The 18,798-nt window shown below is 39.1% G+C and overlaps 1 protein-coding gene across 1 annotated transcript in view; it reads left to right on the top strand.

The window, feature by feature from the left end:
* Positions 1–1,564: 1,564 nt before the first annotated feature.
* Positions 1,565–18,798, top strand: part of LHFPL1 (LHFPL tetraspan subfamily member 1) — a 75,366-nt gene continuing 58,132 nt past the window's right edge. Inside the window, exon 1 of the mRNA XM_006167739.1 lies at positions 1,565–1,946. Coding sequence (XP_006167801.1) covers positions 1,565–1,946 — 382 coding nt within the window. The remainder of the gene's footprint in view (positions 1,947–18,798) is intronic.

Below are 18,798 nucleotides of genomic sequence, written 5' to 3'. Positions count from 1 at the left end.
GCTGCAAGGCAGGAAGTACCTGATCCGCATCTATTTCTGAGAGATGAGAGGCTTTATTGACTATAACCAGTCAAGAACAAGAACACTTTTCTCCGTAGCCAGTCTAGAGTTAGCCTTCACTGGTTGGAAAGTTGCCTCCAGTTTCAGTTGTGGGAAAAACTCTCAGGGACAAGTATAGGGTAAAAATCCAGGCACCCTTTATTTACTTTTATTTATTTATTTATTTCTTCCATGAATAAGAATGAACAAGTGAGATATAGTGTGTGTGAAAGAGGAGGGTCTAAGGAAGGACATTTAGAAGAAAAATAGGGAGGCAAAGCATTAATGGCACAAAGAAATGTGGTATTATCTGTTGAAGATATTTTGTAGTTTTATCAACTGTACTGGGGAGGAATATCCACCTGTTGAAATATCCATTTTGTAAGACAAATAATAATGTGATTGAATGTATAAAAGAAAATGAAATGAAAAAAATAAAAATAAAGGAGAAAAACAGAGAGAGAGAGAGAGAGAGAGAGAGAAAGCATGCTCTCAACAGCATTCTGATTCTACAACCTACCCCCAGTTTCAGAGACCCCTAGGTGGCACCAGTATGCTTAGCTTACCCAGGAAGATCTCTGGATGTGAACCTGGAACCTTCCCATGTGAGTCAGCTTTACAGAACTATACATTTTACCACTGTACTGCCATCCAGCCCTGACATTCCTTATTTTATTCTACCCATTTCAAGCTAGCTGATATATCCTGGTAAAAGTTGGACAGCTTACCTAAGTCAAATGGAAACCTCCTATAACTGTCCTTCCTGCTCACCTCTTTTTCTTTTATAAATTTTTAATTTATTTATTATCATTATTATTTTTAAAATTCAAGAAGAGAGAGAGAGAAAAGGAAAGTGAGATAGCAAGTCACCAGGTCCAGGACTTGAACAATGGTTGACCATGTAGGAGTCTAGCACCCCAATCATTATGCCACCTGCCGGTCTCCTACTTTTCACTTCTTAGGCTTGTCATCCTTCTTCCTTCACTCTATGAAAGTTAATTTTTTCCTGACCCTCTTGAGATATCATCTCTTTCCATTTCTCTAGTCCAATATACCATTTAGCTGAAGCCCAGGGGCTCTTATAGCAACATTGTTTAAATTCAGGCTATCTTACTGCCACTTGTTCCATGCTGTAAGTGGAGTTAAAATCTCTGGTGAAAACATACCCTACAGCAAAAATCTCTCTCTCAAAAAATAATCTGTTTGATCAGACTTTATTTACATTGGCAGAAGATTCACTAATTCAGTTTTTGGTTCTTCCATTGCAGGCTGGAGATCATATAACTCAGAATCAGGGAGAAGGAAAAGAAGATGGGAAAAGTACCAGAAAACAGAATCCCACAGGGACTCAAATGATCCTCAGGAGAATAATCATATCCAGAAGCAAGGTCCAAGTGGCATATAAATAATTCCTAGTACTGTCCAACCAAATGAAAAATAGGCTGGTGGAGCCTAGATGGTAACTTTCCACATTTGGTGCTGTGACCCAACTCACCTCCACATCCCTGTAGAGAAGCCTAAGACTATGAGGAGCAGTCTGACCCTGGTGGGGACCCTCTGGGCCTTCCTATCCCTTGTTACTGCTGTGGCCAGTTCTACCAGTTACTTCCTGCCTTACTGGCTCTTTGGATCCCAGCTGGGGAAGCCTGTGTCATTCAGCACATTTCGGAGATGCAACTACCCTGTGCGGGGAGAGGGGCATAGTCTTATCATGGTAGAAGAGTGTGGGCGCTATGCCAGCTTTAGTGCTATCCCAAGTCTGGCCTGGCAAATGTGTACAGTGGTGACAGGTGCTGGCTGTGCTCTGCTGCTCCTGGTGGCATTGGCTGCTGTCCTGGGCTGCTGCATGGAGGAACTCATTTCCAGAATGATGGGACGTTGCATGGGAGCAGCACAGTTTGTGGGAGGTAAGACTATGTACTTGGGATTGGGTAGGTTGGGGAACTTTGGGGTGGGGGAGTGGGAGTGTAGCCTGATGGGGGAATCTCTCTTACCTCTTCTGTTTGCTCAACTCTAAAGCTATGAATGGGGCCACCTTTGAAATACCTAGTCTAAGATTTATAAAAGTACAATTTACATCAGGGCTTTATTCCCAGAAAAACTGGCTAATGGGGTAGAGTTGATATCCATTGTTTAGCCTCTATTTTCATCACTTCTGTATTCAGGGTGCTCATTTAAGAATGTTATTCAAGTTTACCTTCCAGAGGCAGCAACATATACTCTGATATTACCGCTTCAATATAAACATGATCTCTACAAGCCTTGCTCTCTGGTAGTACCACAGAAGACAGGGATTTTAAAATCACATCCCTATGAGTTCTAATTACTAACAGTCCTCATCAAAGAAATACATCTCTACTAGTGAAGTGCTATGTACAAGACAGACTTCGTTGATTTCTTATTTGACCTACATCTAAGGCTACCTTTGTCTGGCAGCCATTTGCAGTCCATCCAGATTTCTCATAATCCTCACCCACCCTTCTTGCCCTTTCCTTTATTTAGACTCTTCCTAATTTTAGTGCAGAGAATCTAAGATCCTGACAGTATGTATATGGGCCAGAAAGGGCAAAATGCAAAGATGGCAGACTATAGGAAGCAGTGGGGTTGGTTTTATCTGAACTGTCTGAGAAGGAAAAACCAAGTTTAGACAGACAGGTAAATATGTGTGTGCAGACTTAAGTTCTTTTGAACACCCGGATGGAGCATTGGAGAATAATTGCTGACAGAAACCACTGCCAATGTTTGTGCTGTTACAGAGTTTTAGGACCATTATCCAATTTATTATTATTATCACCTCCATTGTCATCACAGTGTGGGTGACTAGAGCCAGGAAACTTGGGTTCAATTTCTGGTTCTTTCATCTAGTTGCTCATTGGTCATGGGCAAATGACATGATTTTGTCCATGTTTCACCCCTTTTGAATTTTCCCCTGGGTGCTTAGCATACATTTGAATTTTCTTCTTTTTAATGGCTGCCTTTGAGTAGTCTTGGAGTGGATGCTAGTGCTGACTTTAGGCAGTGTTTTTTAACCTAATGTTCTCTTTCAACCCTCTACAGGCCCTAGACTAATGTGCCATGCTTTTCTAGAGTGCTTATGAAAAGCACCAGATTCTGGGACTAGCAGATGGTTTAATGGTTACGTTGCTGGACTCCCACATGGCTGACCAGAGTTGGAGTCCCAGACCTGGGGGCTTGAAATTCATGCCAGGTGCATGTGCATGCTTGCCCAAAATCCCGAAAAGAGAGTGGCAGAGAAGAGAGTAGCAGGAGATGGGATTGCTACATGACCATCCCCCTGGGGGCAATGCACATGCCCTATAGCAAAAATCTCTCTTAAAACAAAAACAAAAGCACAAGTTTCTTTTGGTGGTGCTCTGAAGGTGTTGTTTTTGGTTCTCTCTTTCCTGAGACTGCTTGTAAAAGTTTTAAATATGAATTGCTTTGTAGCCACCTTCATCTTTGAATGTCCTGACCACACTGGAAAATAGAATTAGGCTGGTTTCTATCTTCCTTTTGAAAACTACAGTACCACACCAGAGAGTAAGGCTGACCTAAGTCAGTGATTTTTATCTCCCTTTGGTTGTTCTGTATCATAAGTAAGTCATAGGCTCATCTCCTACTTGTATTCTTGTGCATATTATAGTTAACTCAGCACTTCCATGGACACATTATTTTAGGAAGTGACACCTCGCTGGCAAGAGAATGAGGTGATCTTTGTGATTATAATTATAGCCCCTGGTCCAGCTTATTGCCTGGCACATAGCAGCTGCAGGAACTGTAGAAAGAATGAGTACATGAATAAAGCAATACCTAATGTGTGTTGGGATGTTAGACATGTGAGACTTTGGTTAATTCACATCGTTTCCTTTTTTCATACTTCTATTGAGAACTGCTAGAATCCTGAGATGTCTTCTCTTCTTATAGAAGAATGCCAACTTTGCCTCACTTGTATTTCTAAGGGTTTCCAGCTGACAGCAAGGAGGGGCTTACTGGCAGGATTCAGAAAGCCAGTAGCAACAGCTTCCATCAGACTCCAAGTATTAATAGTGACTGCTACTCCCAGCTTGCTTCTTCTCTGGGCTTGGCTGAAACTTTTACAAAATATTTGTAATTCTTGATCTGATGCATTTTAGTTGATATCACTTCCTAGGTCTAGAAACTTAAAGGAAATTGTTGAGGGGTAGTGTAGGAAAGAAATGGAGATTTGGACACTAACAGGCGGGGTGGGACAGAATGTTGACTGAGTGGCAGATATTATGTAAAGGAGTCAAACATGAGTACCATTTTAGTCTTGAGTGATTGGACCATCCTGTTACCACCATGACCCTTGCTCATAGGAATATGGTCACAGTGTATACATGTAGTGAAGATCTTTAAAGTTGAAGAATAAAATACCATTTGACAGTAGTCCTAGAAAGAATCAAGGCTTAACATTACTGATTTTCTTCTATGCTTTGTTTTCCAGATTTGGGGATTTTTGTCTTCTCTTGAGCTGCCAATAGGTTCATGTACCTACTATTTGAACAGAATCCTAACCTGTTCCCTGGCTTTAAGTCTTAAGCAAAGTACTCTTAACATTTTAAAATTTTAATTTATTAAAGCTAAAACTGCCCAAAAAAATTGATACCCGGTTTACCCCTGGGCAGGGGAATAATATTGGGACAAACTGCTAGATCTCCACCTCTACAGCTTCTCCATCTGTAACACCAGCCAACTAACAGCCATTCGTGCCTCCTTTTTAGAGACTGGTGGCTGTTAAAGTTATATCAGTTATAAAGATATGGTGAAGACTGCTTGGATGCACCATAGATGGCCACGCCACATTCCCTTCTCCTCCGTTCTCCTCTCGGGATCTTGGGTACGCACGCACACGTGCCCGGTGTGAGATTTAAGCCACCGGGTCCGGGACGCGAACCACGGTCGACTATGTGAGAATCCAGCGACATAGCCATTACGCTAACTGCTGGTTCCCAGGATGTACCATATTTTCAAGGAGCCCCCTGGCATATCACTATTCTCTATGGCTCTTTGGAAATCTTGGACCTGACCCTCAGGAACATGATTTGCCAATGGTAGCAAGAAAAGCCTGGACAGCATTTTGAGTTCCATGGATAAAAGGCACAAGAGAAAGAGCTGCAGGGGTTAAATTTAAGCTTGTTGTTCAGCTGAGGGGAATTGATTTTGTTGCTCCAGGCTTTGCTGCTTCTCGGCAGCTAGTGCATTAACCAAAATACATTAGGGGGAGGAGCCAATTTGTTTCAGGTCTGGTTTATCTCTGCCAGACCCCAAACCACTGAAGAGGTGGAGTATCCATTAAGAACTCCCCTCCCCCTGCCAGACTCTCTCTCCTCAAGCTGGCGGCTGCCCACAGAGATGAGTGGTGGGAAGTGGGAGAGACAGGAAGAAATAAAGAGCTGCTGGCCTGAGTCATACTCAGCAAGGTGACCTGATGGGGCCCTTGGGTCCCATTTGCTTCACCTGCAGCTGATCCAGCTGGACAAACCTAGAGTCCAGAGAGACTTCCACTGGGACTTTCATGCCCTGTTCCAATCAATGAAGGAAACATCTGGTCAGGAGATTATTTCAGCCCTGGGGATGCTGAGGTTTCCAACCAGCTGGTTCTCGATCCATGAGAACATGGTGGTCATTAGTCACATTCCCTTGTGTGTACACATATGCAAGATGCTTGTGTATTATCCTCTAACTTTAGTGAGTGCTAAACAAAGAAGAAATAGGTGAGAAGTAAATATAAAGAACTTCTTGGCAGGAAAAAGCATAAGATCTTGGATCGGATTACTCAAGGGAGGCCAACAGTCTTTCTAGAGAAAAGAATGTATTAGAATCACCTGGAGTGTTTTAAAAAAATGTGAACTCCCCAACTCTCTGGGCTCCGTTCCCACTCTGATATACAACAACAGGTGGAAGGCTTCATGTTTTGAAAAATCTCTCCAGTGACTCTAGTATCTATGCTGTTTCCTTTCCCAATCCAAAGAAGGACTACCACTCTGGATGTGTGTGCGAGAGAGAGAAGGGGGAAACATTCAACACTCCCAGACAGGCACAAATGTTTTGTTTCCATGTAACGTTATAATGCTACATGCTTAATTCTGAATGAAAGTTGCCTCTGGAGACAGGTCCCTGAGAACTTGATTCCAGGGAGGGTGATATCTTTCCAAAAATCTATTATCTTCTCTGAAAACCATACATTTCCTGGAAAGTCCTCTAAAGTCTCGCCAGATATCATTTCCCTTATCCTCACCATGCTGAGCAAGGATTATAAAGGTAGGTTTCTGTTTGGGAAGTGGTATTCAAGAAAGTTAACCTACTAACAAAGACTCATGGAGCAAAGTAGAGCAGAGACTATGGTCCAGAGCTTCTAACTCCCTGTCCTAGGCTTTATGCTCTTAATGTTTCTGTTTTTCTTTGGATAGAAGTGATATCACAATGTTTTTCAGAGTGGTCTATAAACTATTTGTATAAGGATAACCTAAAGTGCTTGTTTGCAAATTCCTTAGTGCTATGGATTTGACTTTGGGTCTGCTAATTTGCATTTTACATAGCCTCTCAGGCTGGTATATTTTTATTTATTTATTCATTGTCATAATCTTGTTTATATTACATTGACTCACATATAACTTTACAGTGTATTACATTTCTTTTACCAGAAGGATTATCATGCATATTAGTCAATACAGAGTCAGGCTAGTGAATTTTTGAAAATATTAATAAAATATTTCAGATGTGTACACAACTCAGCTTACGAAATAGAGTATTACTGAAATAGTTGAAGCCTTCCTTGTACCCTGATCACATTCCCTTGTCTCCACAGGAAAAGTTATTTTTACATTTGTTATTTATTATTCCCTTGCATTAAAATTTGAGAAATTCTGTTCAACTTCTTTCTCAGAGTCTCTTCTCTTTTATTTCTGTCTGTAAATATCTGTCCATCTGTCAAAGATCAGGTCCAATGTAGTCCCTGTGAAGCCACCTCTAATCTCCCTTCAGCATACCTGGCATATGTGAACTATCCTTTAACTCTGAGAGAGATTATGGGGTTGAATGAATGGGGAAAGTGAGTAGAGAGTGTTTCCTGACAAAGGAAAGCTGACATACAGTAGGAGGGCAGGCTTGTAGATTTTCAAGTTATGTTAGAGTTTACATTGCTATAAGAACAGCAAACTGAGCACATTAATAAAAAAATTAACCTATATTGGGCTTCTGCTCAGGCAATAAATTCAAATGACTTAATAACTGTATTTGAAAAGGAGGCTTGGCAGTCATGCAAAGACAGAGGACTTGAGGATGTGGGTGAGGAGTGTAACAAAATGGTCACCAACTCAATAGCTATACTTGTAAATTGAAGAGGAGGGGTTGTGAAGGGGGTTGATAACTCCCAGTGAGGAGGCTATCTATGCCCAGAGACAAAGATTAGATATCTACCTAATTGAGATTATGTACTTGGGAGGGGGTTATATAGCTATTGGGATATGTGAAAATACTAATTGTGAGAGCAGGAAAAGGTTGAGGGTAGCTGGGATAGACATAGTTGGAGAGAGGATTCCAAGTTCTGTTTGAGATTTTTGCGCATGAGGGTTTTTATTGATGTTGAGGTTGCTTCAAGTGTCAATCTAAATAAAGTGTCTAAACACATGGCTCTGCTTGATCAATGCAATGAATTCAAACTGCAGAAGTTTAGGAGGCCATTTAGTACATTTTGTGGTAGGGAATTCTAATGGAGGGGGATAGTTGAGGAAAGGAAACAAGATAGCAGCTTACTGGATATCTGTCCATGTACAGGAGGAACATAAGGATGGTAACATGTTCTACATGGTTGTCTTGCCCTTTTATTTTCTGAGAGATTTTCACTATAGGGCGTGTGCACTCGCCAGACAGACAGAGAGAGACATAGAGACAGAAAGCGAGAAATCAACCCCCTGGGGGATGGTCACACGGCAATCCCTTCTCCTCCATTCTCCTCTTGGGATCTTGGGCACACACACGCGCCTGTCATGAGTTTTAAGCCACCGGGTCCGGGATGCGAACCGCGGTCAACCACATGGGAGTCCAGCGACATAGCCATTATGCTAAGTGCTGGTTCCCTCTTGCCCTTTGTAGAGGCAGGCAAGCATAGGAAAATTCCCAGTTGAACATGTGCTGTTGGGAATTTTCCAAGGGGCATATGTGATTGGAAAGACAGTGAAACTGGAGTTGGCAATGACATGTAATAGAAGCAGGAGCCAGGACTAGAGCTCACATGTGGCAGGGCTGGGATTTTAAGGAGTTTTTCCTGCTATCAGAGATCCAGCTCTTAACAGTTTTAATTGTGGTTTTAAGTGTTGGTACCAGGACCAGATACATAAATATTGCAGGGTACTTTTATTTTGCTTTACTTTATTTTGTTTTTTTAATTGTCAGAGAGTACATACACTCACCAGAGAGAGAGACAGAGCGGGAAGGGAGCACCAATGGGGTGTGGTCATGTTGCAATCTATTCTCCTCTTTTTCTCCACCATGTCAAGATTTTGTGCACACATATTCACCCATCATGTTTTGCAAGCTGCCAGGGCCAGGATTTGAATTCTGGCCAGCCACATGAGATCTGGTTCCATTAATCACTAGTCTATGAGTCCAGCTCTCACAGGGAGCTTTTAAAATGCATATTCCTGGACTCCAGTTACTGAATTAAATACGTAGGAGTGAAGCTTAAGAATCTTCATTTTTAATAAACCCTCATTTTCCCAGAAGAGGACAGGGCAAGATACTAACAAATGTCTTTCTTCCTTGTTGTTATTGAAAGCACATCTTCACAGCCCCAAATTGATGACAGAAAGTGTTAGGAACAAATATAATTGAGGATAAACTAATTACTCTATAACATTAATTTATTTTAGTTAAGTTTACTTATTTCTTTCTTCTATGAGCAAGAGATATGTAAAGAGACAGAGACCCTCCCATACCTTCAGCCAGTCCTGGATCATGGGCATGCATGCATCTGGCATGTTCAGGGAGGCCTCCAGATGCAAACCCAGAACCTTCCCATATGGGTAAGCCTCACAAAGTATTGCCTTATCACTGTGCCACTGTTCATCCCTCTCAATGTAATTTTAAAATGTTATTTTTAAGCCACTGAGACTAAAACCCTTGTCAGACATGTATATACTTGCTGTGATACAGAATTTGCCCCCATTTTAATTTTTATTATTTTAATTTTTATTTATTGATTGATTTTATGTTATCATATTTTAATTTCTTTTATATATTCAATCACATATGTTACTTAGCTTGTAACGTGAATATTCCAACATGAATACCTTTCTTACCAGTCCAGTTGGGGATACTATTATCATAAACACATTATCATCAACAGATAATAACCCATTTCTTTGTCCCATAAATGATTTTTATGGCTGAGTAATATTCCATAGAGTATATGTGACACATTTTTTCAATCCATCCCTCTGTTCATGAATATTTGGGTTGATTCCATGCCTTAGCAATTGTGAATAGTGCCACAATAAACTTAGATGTGCAAGCACTTTTCTGATTGAGCATTCTTCTGTGCTTTGGGTAGATACCAAGGAGTGGGATTGCTGGATCACATAGTAGTTATATTTATAGATCTTTGAGGAATCTCCATATTGTTATTCACAGTGGCTGGACCAATTTACATTCCCACCAGCAGTGTAGGAGAGTTCCCCTTTTAACCACATCTTTACTAGCACTTATTATTATTATTATTATTTTAATCTTAACCATTCTGACTGAGGTTAGGTGTTATCTCATTGTCCTTATGATCCACATCTCCCTTATGATGAGGGATGTTGAGCATTTTTTCATATGCCTTTTGGCTGTTCATATGTCTTCCTTAAAGAGTTGTTTTTTCAGCTCATTTTCTCATCTTTTAATTGGATTGATCTTTTCTCAGGTAAGCCGCTTGAGTTGCCTGTGTATTCTGGTTATCAGTACCTTGTTAGAAGCATAGTTTACAAAAATATTTTTACATTCCAATGGCTATAGATTCACACTAATTACTGTGTCTTTTGTCATGTGGAAACTTCTTAATCTGATGTAATCATTCTTGTCTACTTTTGGGATTGCTGACTGTGCTTTAGGGGTCTTATTTAAGAAGTCTTTGCCTACCCCAATGTCTTCTAGAGTTTCCCTGCAATAGTTTTATAGCTTGAGGTCTTAGGTCTAGATATTTGATCCAATTTGAGTTTATTTTTGTCAATGGTGAGAGGTAGGGGTTCAGTTTTATCTTTTTGCAGATGGATATTCAGTTTTTCCAGCACCATTTCCTAAAGAAGTTTTCCTTTTTCTACAGGGTGGACTGGTACCCTTTGTCAAAAATCAGTTAGCTATATGTTTTGGAGTTTATTTCTGGGGTCTTTATTCTCTTCCATTAGTCCACCTGACTTTTTTTTTTGTGCCATGCTGTTTTGATTATCACATCTTTATAGTATATTTACAGGTCAAGGAGTGAGATGCTGCCCACTTCACTCTTCTTGTCCAGGATTACTTTGTCTATATCAGATCTTTCATGATTGCAGACAAAATTGTATGATTTTCTTTTCTAGATTTGTGAAGAATATCTCTGGTACTTTGGAATTGCATTCAATATGTAGATTAATTTAGGTAGAATGCCATTTTGATTATATTAACTCTTTTAATCCAGGAACATGGGATGTCCTTCCACATTTTTGTGTAATTTTTCAATTTCTTTTTTAGCTTCTAATAGTTTTCCTTGTGGAAATGTTTAACTTATTTGATTAGATTTATTCCTAAGTACCATATACTTTATGGCTATGGTAAATGGAATTATTTTCTTCACTTCTATCTCTACCTGCCTGCTCTTCGTAAACAGAAATGCTATTGATTTTTGTATGTTGATTTTGTATCCTGCAACTTTACTGTATTTGTTTACTACTTCCAGAGTTCTTTTTTGTGTGTGTCTACTTGTGTGGATACCATTGGATCTCCTATGTGTATAAGCATGTCATCTGCAAATAGAGATAATTTAACCTCTTCATTTCCTATTTGAACACTTTTTATTTTATTCTCTTCTCTGATTGCATTGGCCAGGACTTCCAGTACTATATTGAAAAGGAGAGGAGAAAGTGGTCATCCTTGTCTTGTACCAGTTTTTAGCAGAAAAGCTTTCAGCCTTTCCCCATTCAAGAGTCATGGAAGCCAATGATAATGAGTATAGGAGTTTCCATAATCTTTGGGACACTGCAAAAGCCATCAACAAGTAGGAAGTTCATAACAATTAGAGCATATAAGAAGATGGAAAGAAGGCAAATGAACAACCTAACATCATGCTTCAGAGAATTGGAAAAGAAACAAAAAAAAAATCCAAAACACTCAAGGAGAAAATAAATAATAAAGATTTGAGCAGAAATAAATAAACTATACAAAAAATAAATGAAAGTTAAAGCTGATTCTTTGAAAAGATAAACAAATTCGACACAGCACTAGAGAGACTCATTAAGAAGAGAGGAAGGAACCAGATAAATGAAATTCACAATGAAGCAGGCAATATAACAACAGACATACTAGAAATGCAAAACATTGTTAGAGGATACTATGAACAACTAAACACCAACAAACAAGAAAACCTGGAAGATATGGACAAATTCCTGGACACATATAGTCTACAAAGATTGAATCGGGAGGACATAGAAAGTTTGAATAGGCCCATAAAAATACATAAGATTAAAACAGTAATAAATAACCTCCCAACAAAGAAAAGCCCTGGTCCTGATGTCTTTACCTCTGAATTCTACAAAACTTTTAAAGAAGAGTTTACCCCCATTCTTCTCAAGTTATTTCTAATGATAGAAAAGGATGAAACTCTCCCAAATTAATTCACTGAGGCTTTCATCAACCTTATTCTTAAAACAGACAAGGACATGCCAAGGAAGGAAAACTATGGACCAATATCTCTGATGAATATAGACACAAAAATTCTCAACAAGATACTACCAAATCGTATCTAACAACATATACAATAGATTATATATCATGACCAGGTAGGCTTTATTCCAGGGATGCAAGGATAGTTTAACATACAAAAAACCATAAACATAACACACATATTAACAGAAACAAAGATAAAAAACATATGATCTTATCAATTGATGTAGAAAAACCATTTGATAAAATGCAGCATCCCTTCATGATTAAGACTCTCGGCAAAATTGGCAAAGAAGGATCATTCCTGAACACAATAAAAGCTATCTGTTTCATTTATTTTTATTATTAGTATGTTTTTATATTTAATTACTATATATCCTTATAGTGTACATAATGATTTTTTCCAGCATGTACATATTGCATATGAGTCTCAACTAAGGCATTACCATACACATTAGGGCATCTTTCTCCAGCTATGATTAAATGTAATGGAACCAGCTCTCATGTACAAGTCAAATATCTTCATGAAGTATGTTTACAACCTAATGTGCTAATCTGTCCAACAGGAAGATTAGAGAGTTAGAAAGGATGGGAGGGGTGGGAAAGCAAGTTGGACAAAGCAGGGAGCTATGTACATTGGGACAGAATACATGCCCAACAGAGCTTTTTAGTCTCTGTCCAGATGCCTCTGCAAAATTGCAAAATAACAACTACAATTGGACACTTTTAGAATAGAGCCTTGTTCTGCTTTTGGCTTTTTAGTTGCTTTTTATGAGGACAAAGAAGTAAGGAAGAAATTAACTGGGGAACATATGTAGAGACTAGGTGAGGGGACATAGGGAAAGGTTTAATAATAATTATTTGTTGAACAATTTCTATATAACAGACACTTTATGTATATTAATTCACTAATTCTTAGAACAGGTACTGAGCTGGTACTATAGCCTACTGATCAGAGAAGCTGGCTCCCAAATGGACAACTATTCTTAAAACCATGAACTGATGGCTTGAAAAACACACTGGATGCATGCATATTCATGCCCCAAATCCTTATAGGAAGGAGAAATGGAGGAGAGGGGATTACAGCATGACTATGCCCCATTGGAAGGTGTTTTCTACCTCTCCCTCTCTCTATCTTTCTGCACAGTAAGAGTGCATGATGAGTACATGCACCCTCTGGCAACTAAAAAATAAAAGATAGGGTTCTGTACTGGTATTATTCTCATTTTAAAGAAAGAAACTAAAGCACAGAGTTTAAATAGTTTGCCTAAAGACACTCAGGTTCTAGGTGATAAAAAGCTGGAATTTGAATTTAGGTCTAGGCTGACTACAGAACCATTCTCTCTCTCTCTCTTTAAATAATTGTTTGTTTATTAATTTATTACTAAATTTTCTCTAGAGCACATGTGCTTACCAGAGAGAGATAGAGAAAGAGAGAAAAAGTGAGACAGGAAACTGCCAGATCCAGGACTTGAATCACAGTTGACCATGTGGGAGTCCAGCACCTTAACCACCATGCCACCTGCTGGTTCCCAGCAACATTTTTTTAAGCCATAACATTGTGTTGTCTCTCCAGATCAGATGCCTGAAAAATTCCTAGTGCCTTCTAGAGATATTGTTGATATAAGGTAGTCATTCCTGGATACCTGTCTCTGAAGGACAGAGCCTCTAAGGGTTGATGAACTCTCTGATCAGTAAGAAAAAGTGTTGCAAGTACCTGGCTATGTGACCTTGGGTAAATTACTTTCTGGATCTCAACATCTACATCTATAACAGGGAAAGATTAGAGTAGGTAACCACCAAAGGCCTTTTCCTTTATAAACCTCTTTAAATTATCAGATGTCTAAGATTATTTTGCAACCCTGCTATAGAACTCCCTTTCAGAAGGCTTCCTCCTTGGGCAGTGTGAGCAAAGGAAGATGTTACATAGGCCGAACATACTCTGAAATAGATGCATTTATTGAGCACTTATTTTATTACTTATTTATTTCCAAGGATACACAGAATTGAAGATAAATATGGCTTTCTCCTTTAAGGAACACACTTTCTAGTGAGGGAATCTGATAGGAAACCATTGTGAAGACTATTTAACAGGATATTTCATTAACAGGAGTAAGCACAGGTGCTATGAGAGCAGAGAGGAGGAGCATGTAACTTAGCCTGGGGTTAAGGATGGTGAGGAAAGACTTCTTGGAGGAGGTAACCCCTGACCTGAGTTCCTCAGTGTGATGAGGTCTAAGAAGTAGGGAGGCAGAAAAAGGTGGAAGGTTCATCCTGCTACACCAAGAAAGGCCCGTGGCCAGCACTGGTTCCTACTTGGCAAGTCAGAGTTCATGCCAGTTCCAGGGATCTGAATGGGGAGGTTGAAGTAGAGCTGATGCCCTTTTGTAACCTTGTTTTCTTTTTTCCTTGCCTATGTGGGAAAGATTGGTCTTTATTAATTCTTTCTCAACTGGCTACAGAAAAAGGCTTAGGTTTCATTTAGAGTTTTGTCCTTACCATATTGCAGGGTTTTAGTTCATCTGTTGTAAAAAAAAGAAAAACACAAAAAACAACAACAAATAAAAAAGAACAAAACAAAACAAAGAGGGATGATGTTCTATGGAGACTGGATAAATTCCAGAGTCTAGAAAGGACTTTGATCAGTTTCATTTCCTGTAATGCTATGAGACAGATAAGAATGCTTTCTAATTTTAAGCATTCCAATGAAAGGAATTTCTAGCCTTCATAGGTCATTCTTTTAGTCTCTAAAACATTTCTTACTGTTACTAAGTCCTCTCTATTTCCTTGTTCAAACTCTTCTTGCTTCATAAGGTCCTTGGCTTCTCCCAGGGCCTCACTGAATATTGAGAAAAGCTGTTTACCATGGCTTGGAGACTACTTTGAGTTCTTGCTAAATTATCTGAAGGCAAAATGAGGTTATTAACTTAAGAGCATGTACAAGGACCAGCAGATGGTTTAATGGTTATGTCACTGAACTGCCACATAGTTGACCATGGTTTGATTCTGTGACCTGGTGCCTTAAACTCATGCCAGGCATGTGTGCGTGTATGCCCAAGATCCCGAGAGGAGAATGGAGGAGAAGGGATTGTGGCATGGCCATCCTCCCTGGGGCCTTGCTTTCTGTCTTTCTTTCTGGTGAGCGCATGCAGCCTATGCCAAAAGCCTCTCCCCCCACCAAAAAAGAGGTATGTACAGAATCCTCCTCATTGAAGAAAGAAAAATAAAGGTAAAACAGTCCCTGGGGGACCAGCAGTTAGTGTAATGGCTATGTCTCTGGACTCCCACGTAGTCAACCGGGGTTTGAGTCTCAGACCCGGTGGCTAAAACTCATGCCAGGCCTGTGTGTGTGCATGCCCAGTATCTCAGGAGGAGAATGGAGGTGAAGGGATTGTGGCATGGCCATCCCCCCGGGGGGCGGGGTGATTTCTCGTTTTCTATTTCTCTGTCTCTCTCTGTCTTTCTGGAGAGCACATGCGCCCTATAGCAAAAATAAACTCTCCAAAAAAGAAAAACAAAACAAAACAAAACAAAACAATCCCTGGAGCAGCCTGCCTTACACTGTCCATTTGGGCCCCAGATCTCCAGAACCTATAAATAAGCCATTCATCCATCGTTGATTAAGTATGTATTTTGTGGTAGTTCTGTCTGCTGTGTAACTTTCTGCATCTACATTCATGTAGGTGTTCCTTTCATGACCTTTGGTGTGATACCCAAGTATAAATTTCTTGTAACGAAGGGTGGTTTTTATTATTTTTTTTTGAGAGGTTTTTGCTATAGAGCATGTGCACTCACCAGACAGACAGAGAGAGACAGAGATGGAAAGCGAGAAATCACCCCCCAGGGGGGATGGCCACGCTGCAATCCCTTCTCCTCCATTCTCCTCTTGGGATCTTGGGCACGCATGCACATGCGCCTGGAGTGAGTTTAAGCCACCAGGTCCGGTATGTGAACTGTGGACGACTACATGGGAGTCCAGCAACATAGCCATTACGCTAACTGCTGGTCCCAGTAACGAAGGTTTTTAAAAAAAATGCCAGAGGGAGCATGTGCTCACTAGAGAGACAGAGATAGAGAGAGAGAAAGAGTAAGAAAAGCACCCCTAATGGGGCATGATTATGACATAATTTCTTCTCTTCCATTTCTGTATCCTGTTGGGATATTAGGCATTCATGCACATGCTCCCAGAGTGTTCTGCAAGCCACAAGGGCTGGGATTTTTTTTTTATTTTTTGATATTTCATTTTTATTTTTTATACATTCAATCATTGTATATCATTAAAGCATGCAAATGAATTTCCCCAGTGTGAATATAATGTATATTAGTCCAGTTAAATATATTATACATGTTATCATCAAAGAAAATTTTCCATTTTTGTGTCCCTTAAATATTTTGTTTCCTTTTTTTTACCCTTGATTCCTTTCTTCTCACCCTCCCCCATTTCCCAGCTTCCTCCAACACTGTCTCTAGTATTCACAATTGTTCTCCATGCTTTTATATCTTCCAATTTTTCAGTTTCTTCCATAGAGTGCAGACATTTGATGTATAGTGAATGGGGACATGCAATGGTTCTCTTTCATAATCTGGCTTGCTTCACTGAGCAATAAATCTTCCATATTTGTCCACTTTCTATCAAATGCCAAGGTCTCATTTTTTTATGGTTTAGTATTAGTCTATAGTTTATATGTGCCACACTTTTTCAATCCATTCATTTGTTTGTGGACATTTGGTTTGGCTCTATGTCTTAGCAATTGAGAATAATGTCATAATAATAATGGGTGTGCAACTACTTTTCCAACTGAGTGTATGCTTATCCTTCCAGTGGAGTGAAATTACCAGATTATATGGTAGTTTCTATTTGTAGATCTTTAGGGGACCATCATATTGTTCTTCACAGTGGTTGTATAAATTTACATTCCCACCAACCTTGTAGGAGAAGTTCCCTTTTCACCACAGCTTTGCCATCACTTACCATTCTTTTTTTTTTTTTAATCTTAACCATTCCGACTGGGGTTAGACAGTATCTCATTGTGGTTTTGATTTGCATCGCCCTTATGATAAGGGATATGGCGCATTTTTACATATGCTTTTTGGCAGTTCATATGTCTTCCTTAAGAGAGTTGTCTGTTCAGGTCAATTGTCCATCTTTTAACTGGGTTGATCTTTTTTTTTTTTTTTTTGTGAGGAGAGAGAGGTGTTTGAATTCCCTGAATATTCTGATTATCAGTCCCTTATCTGAGGCATAGTTTGCAAATATATTATTTTATTCCAGAGGTTGTTGATCCATTGTAATTATTGTTCCTTTTGCTGTACAGAGGGTTTTTAACTTTGTGTAGTCCCATCTGTCTATTTTTGGGATTAATGCCTGTGCTTTGGGGGTCTTATTAAAGAATTCTTTGCTTACTCCAATGTCTCCAAGAGTTTCCTTTGTATTCTCCACCAGTAGTTTTAGAGTTTGAAGACTTAGGTTTAGATCTTTGATCCATTTTGAGTTGACTTTTGTTAATGGTAAGAGATAGGGGTCCAGTTTCATCCAGTTTCACCCAGTTTTTCCAGCATCATTTGCTAGAGGTTTTCTTTTCCCACTGGATTGACTGATGCCCTTTGTCAAAAATCAGTTGGCTGTATGTTTTGGGGTTTATTTCTGGTGTCTTTGTTCTGTTCCATTGGTCCCCATGCCTATTGTGCCAACACCATGCTGTTTTGATTATCACAAATTTATAACATATTTTGGGATCAGGTAGTGAGATGCCTCCTACTCTATCTACTCTCCTTGTGCAATATTGCTTTGGCAATGCAAGGTCTTTTATGATTCTAGATGCATTCTGTTTTTTTTTTTTTTTCTAAATCTGTGAAGAATATTTCAGGAAAATTTAAAAAACTTATTATATGCATTCAATCACTTTAAATCACTATAGCTTGTAAAATGAATTTACCCAACATTCACACCAGTACAGTTGAAGATACTTTACACATTATTATCAACAGATAATCATCCATTTATGTATCCCATAAATGTCTTGCCTCACTATTTTTCTCCTTGATTCCTTTCCTCAGGCCCTACCCCTTCTCCCACCTTCTTTCCACACTGTCTGCAGTACCTATAACAGTTTCCTATGCTTCTAAATCCTTTACTCTTTCAGTTTCTGCCAGGTATATATTAAGTGAAGACATACAATGTTTTTCTTTCACAGCCTGGCTTGCTTCACTCAGTAGTAAATCTTCCATATTCATCCACTTTCTATCAGATGCCAGGGTCTTGTTTTATTTTTTTTTATGACTGAGTAGTATTCCATGGAGTATATATACCACACATTTTCAAACTATGCATCTGTTCATAGACTTTTAGGTTGGTTCCATGTCTTAGCAGTTTTGAGTAATGCCACAATAAACAGATGTACAAGAACTTTAATCTCAGGTAATTTGAATGGGATTTTATTAAATATGTAGATTGATTTGGGTAGCATTGACATTTTGATAATATTAATTCTTCCAATTCAGGAATATGGAATATCTTTCCACCTTTTTGAGTCATTTTCAATTTCTTTTTTAAGTTTTTCATAGTTTTCCTTATAGAAATCTTTGACTTCTTTGGTTTGCTTCATTCCTAAGTATCATACTTTTTGTGGTTATTGTAAATGGAATTGTGTTCTTCAATTGTACTTCAGTCTGCTCCTTGTTCATGTATAGAAATGCTATATATTTTTATAGCTGATTTTGTATTCTGCCATTTTACTGCATGTACTTATCACTTCCAGGAGTTGTGTGGGGTTTTTTTATTATTTTGAATTTTCTTTGTATATAATCATGCCATCTGCAAATACAGGTCATTTTAATTCTTCT

Source organism: Tupaia chinensis, unplaced genomic scaffold (assembly GCF_000334495.1).
Source record: "Tupaia chinensis unplaced genomic scaffold, TupChi_1.0 Scaffold144991_2, whole genome shotgun sequence".
Classification (NCBI taxonomy): domain Eukaryota; kingdom Metazoa; phylum Chordata; class Mammalia; order Scandentia; family Tupaiidae; genus Tupaia; species Tupaia belangeri.
This window is presented reverse-complemented; position numbering and strand designations above follow the sequence as displayed.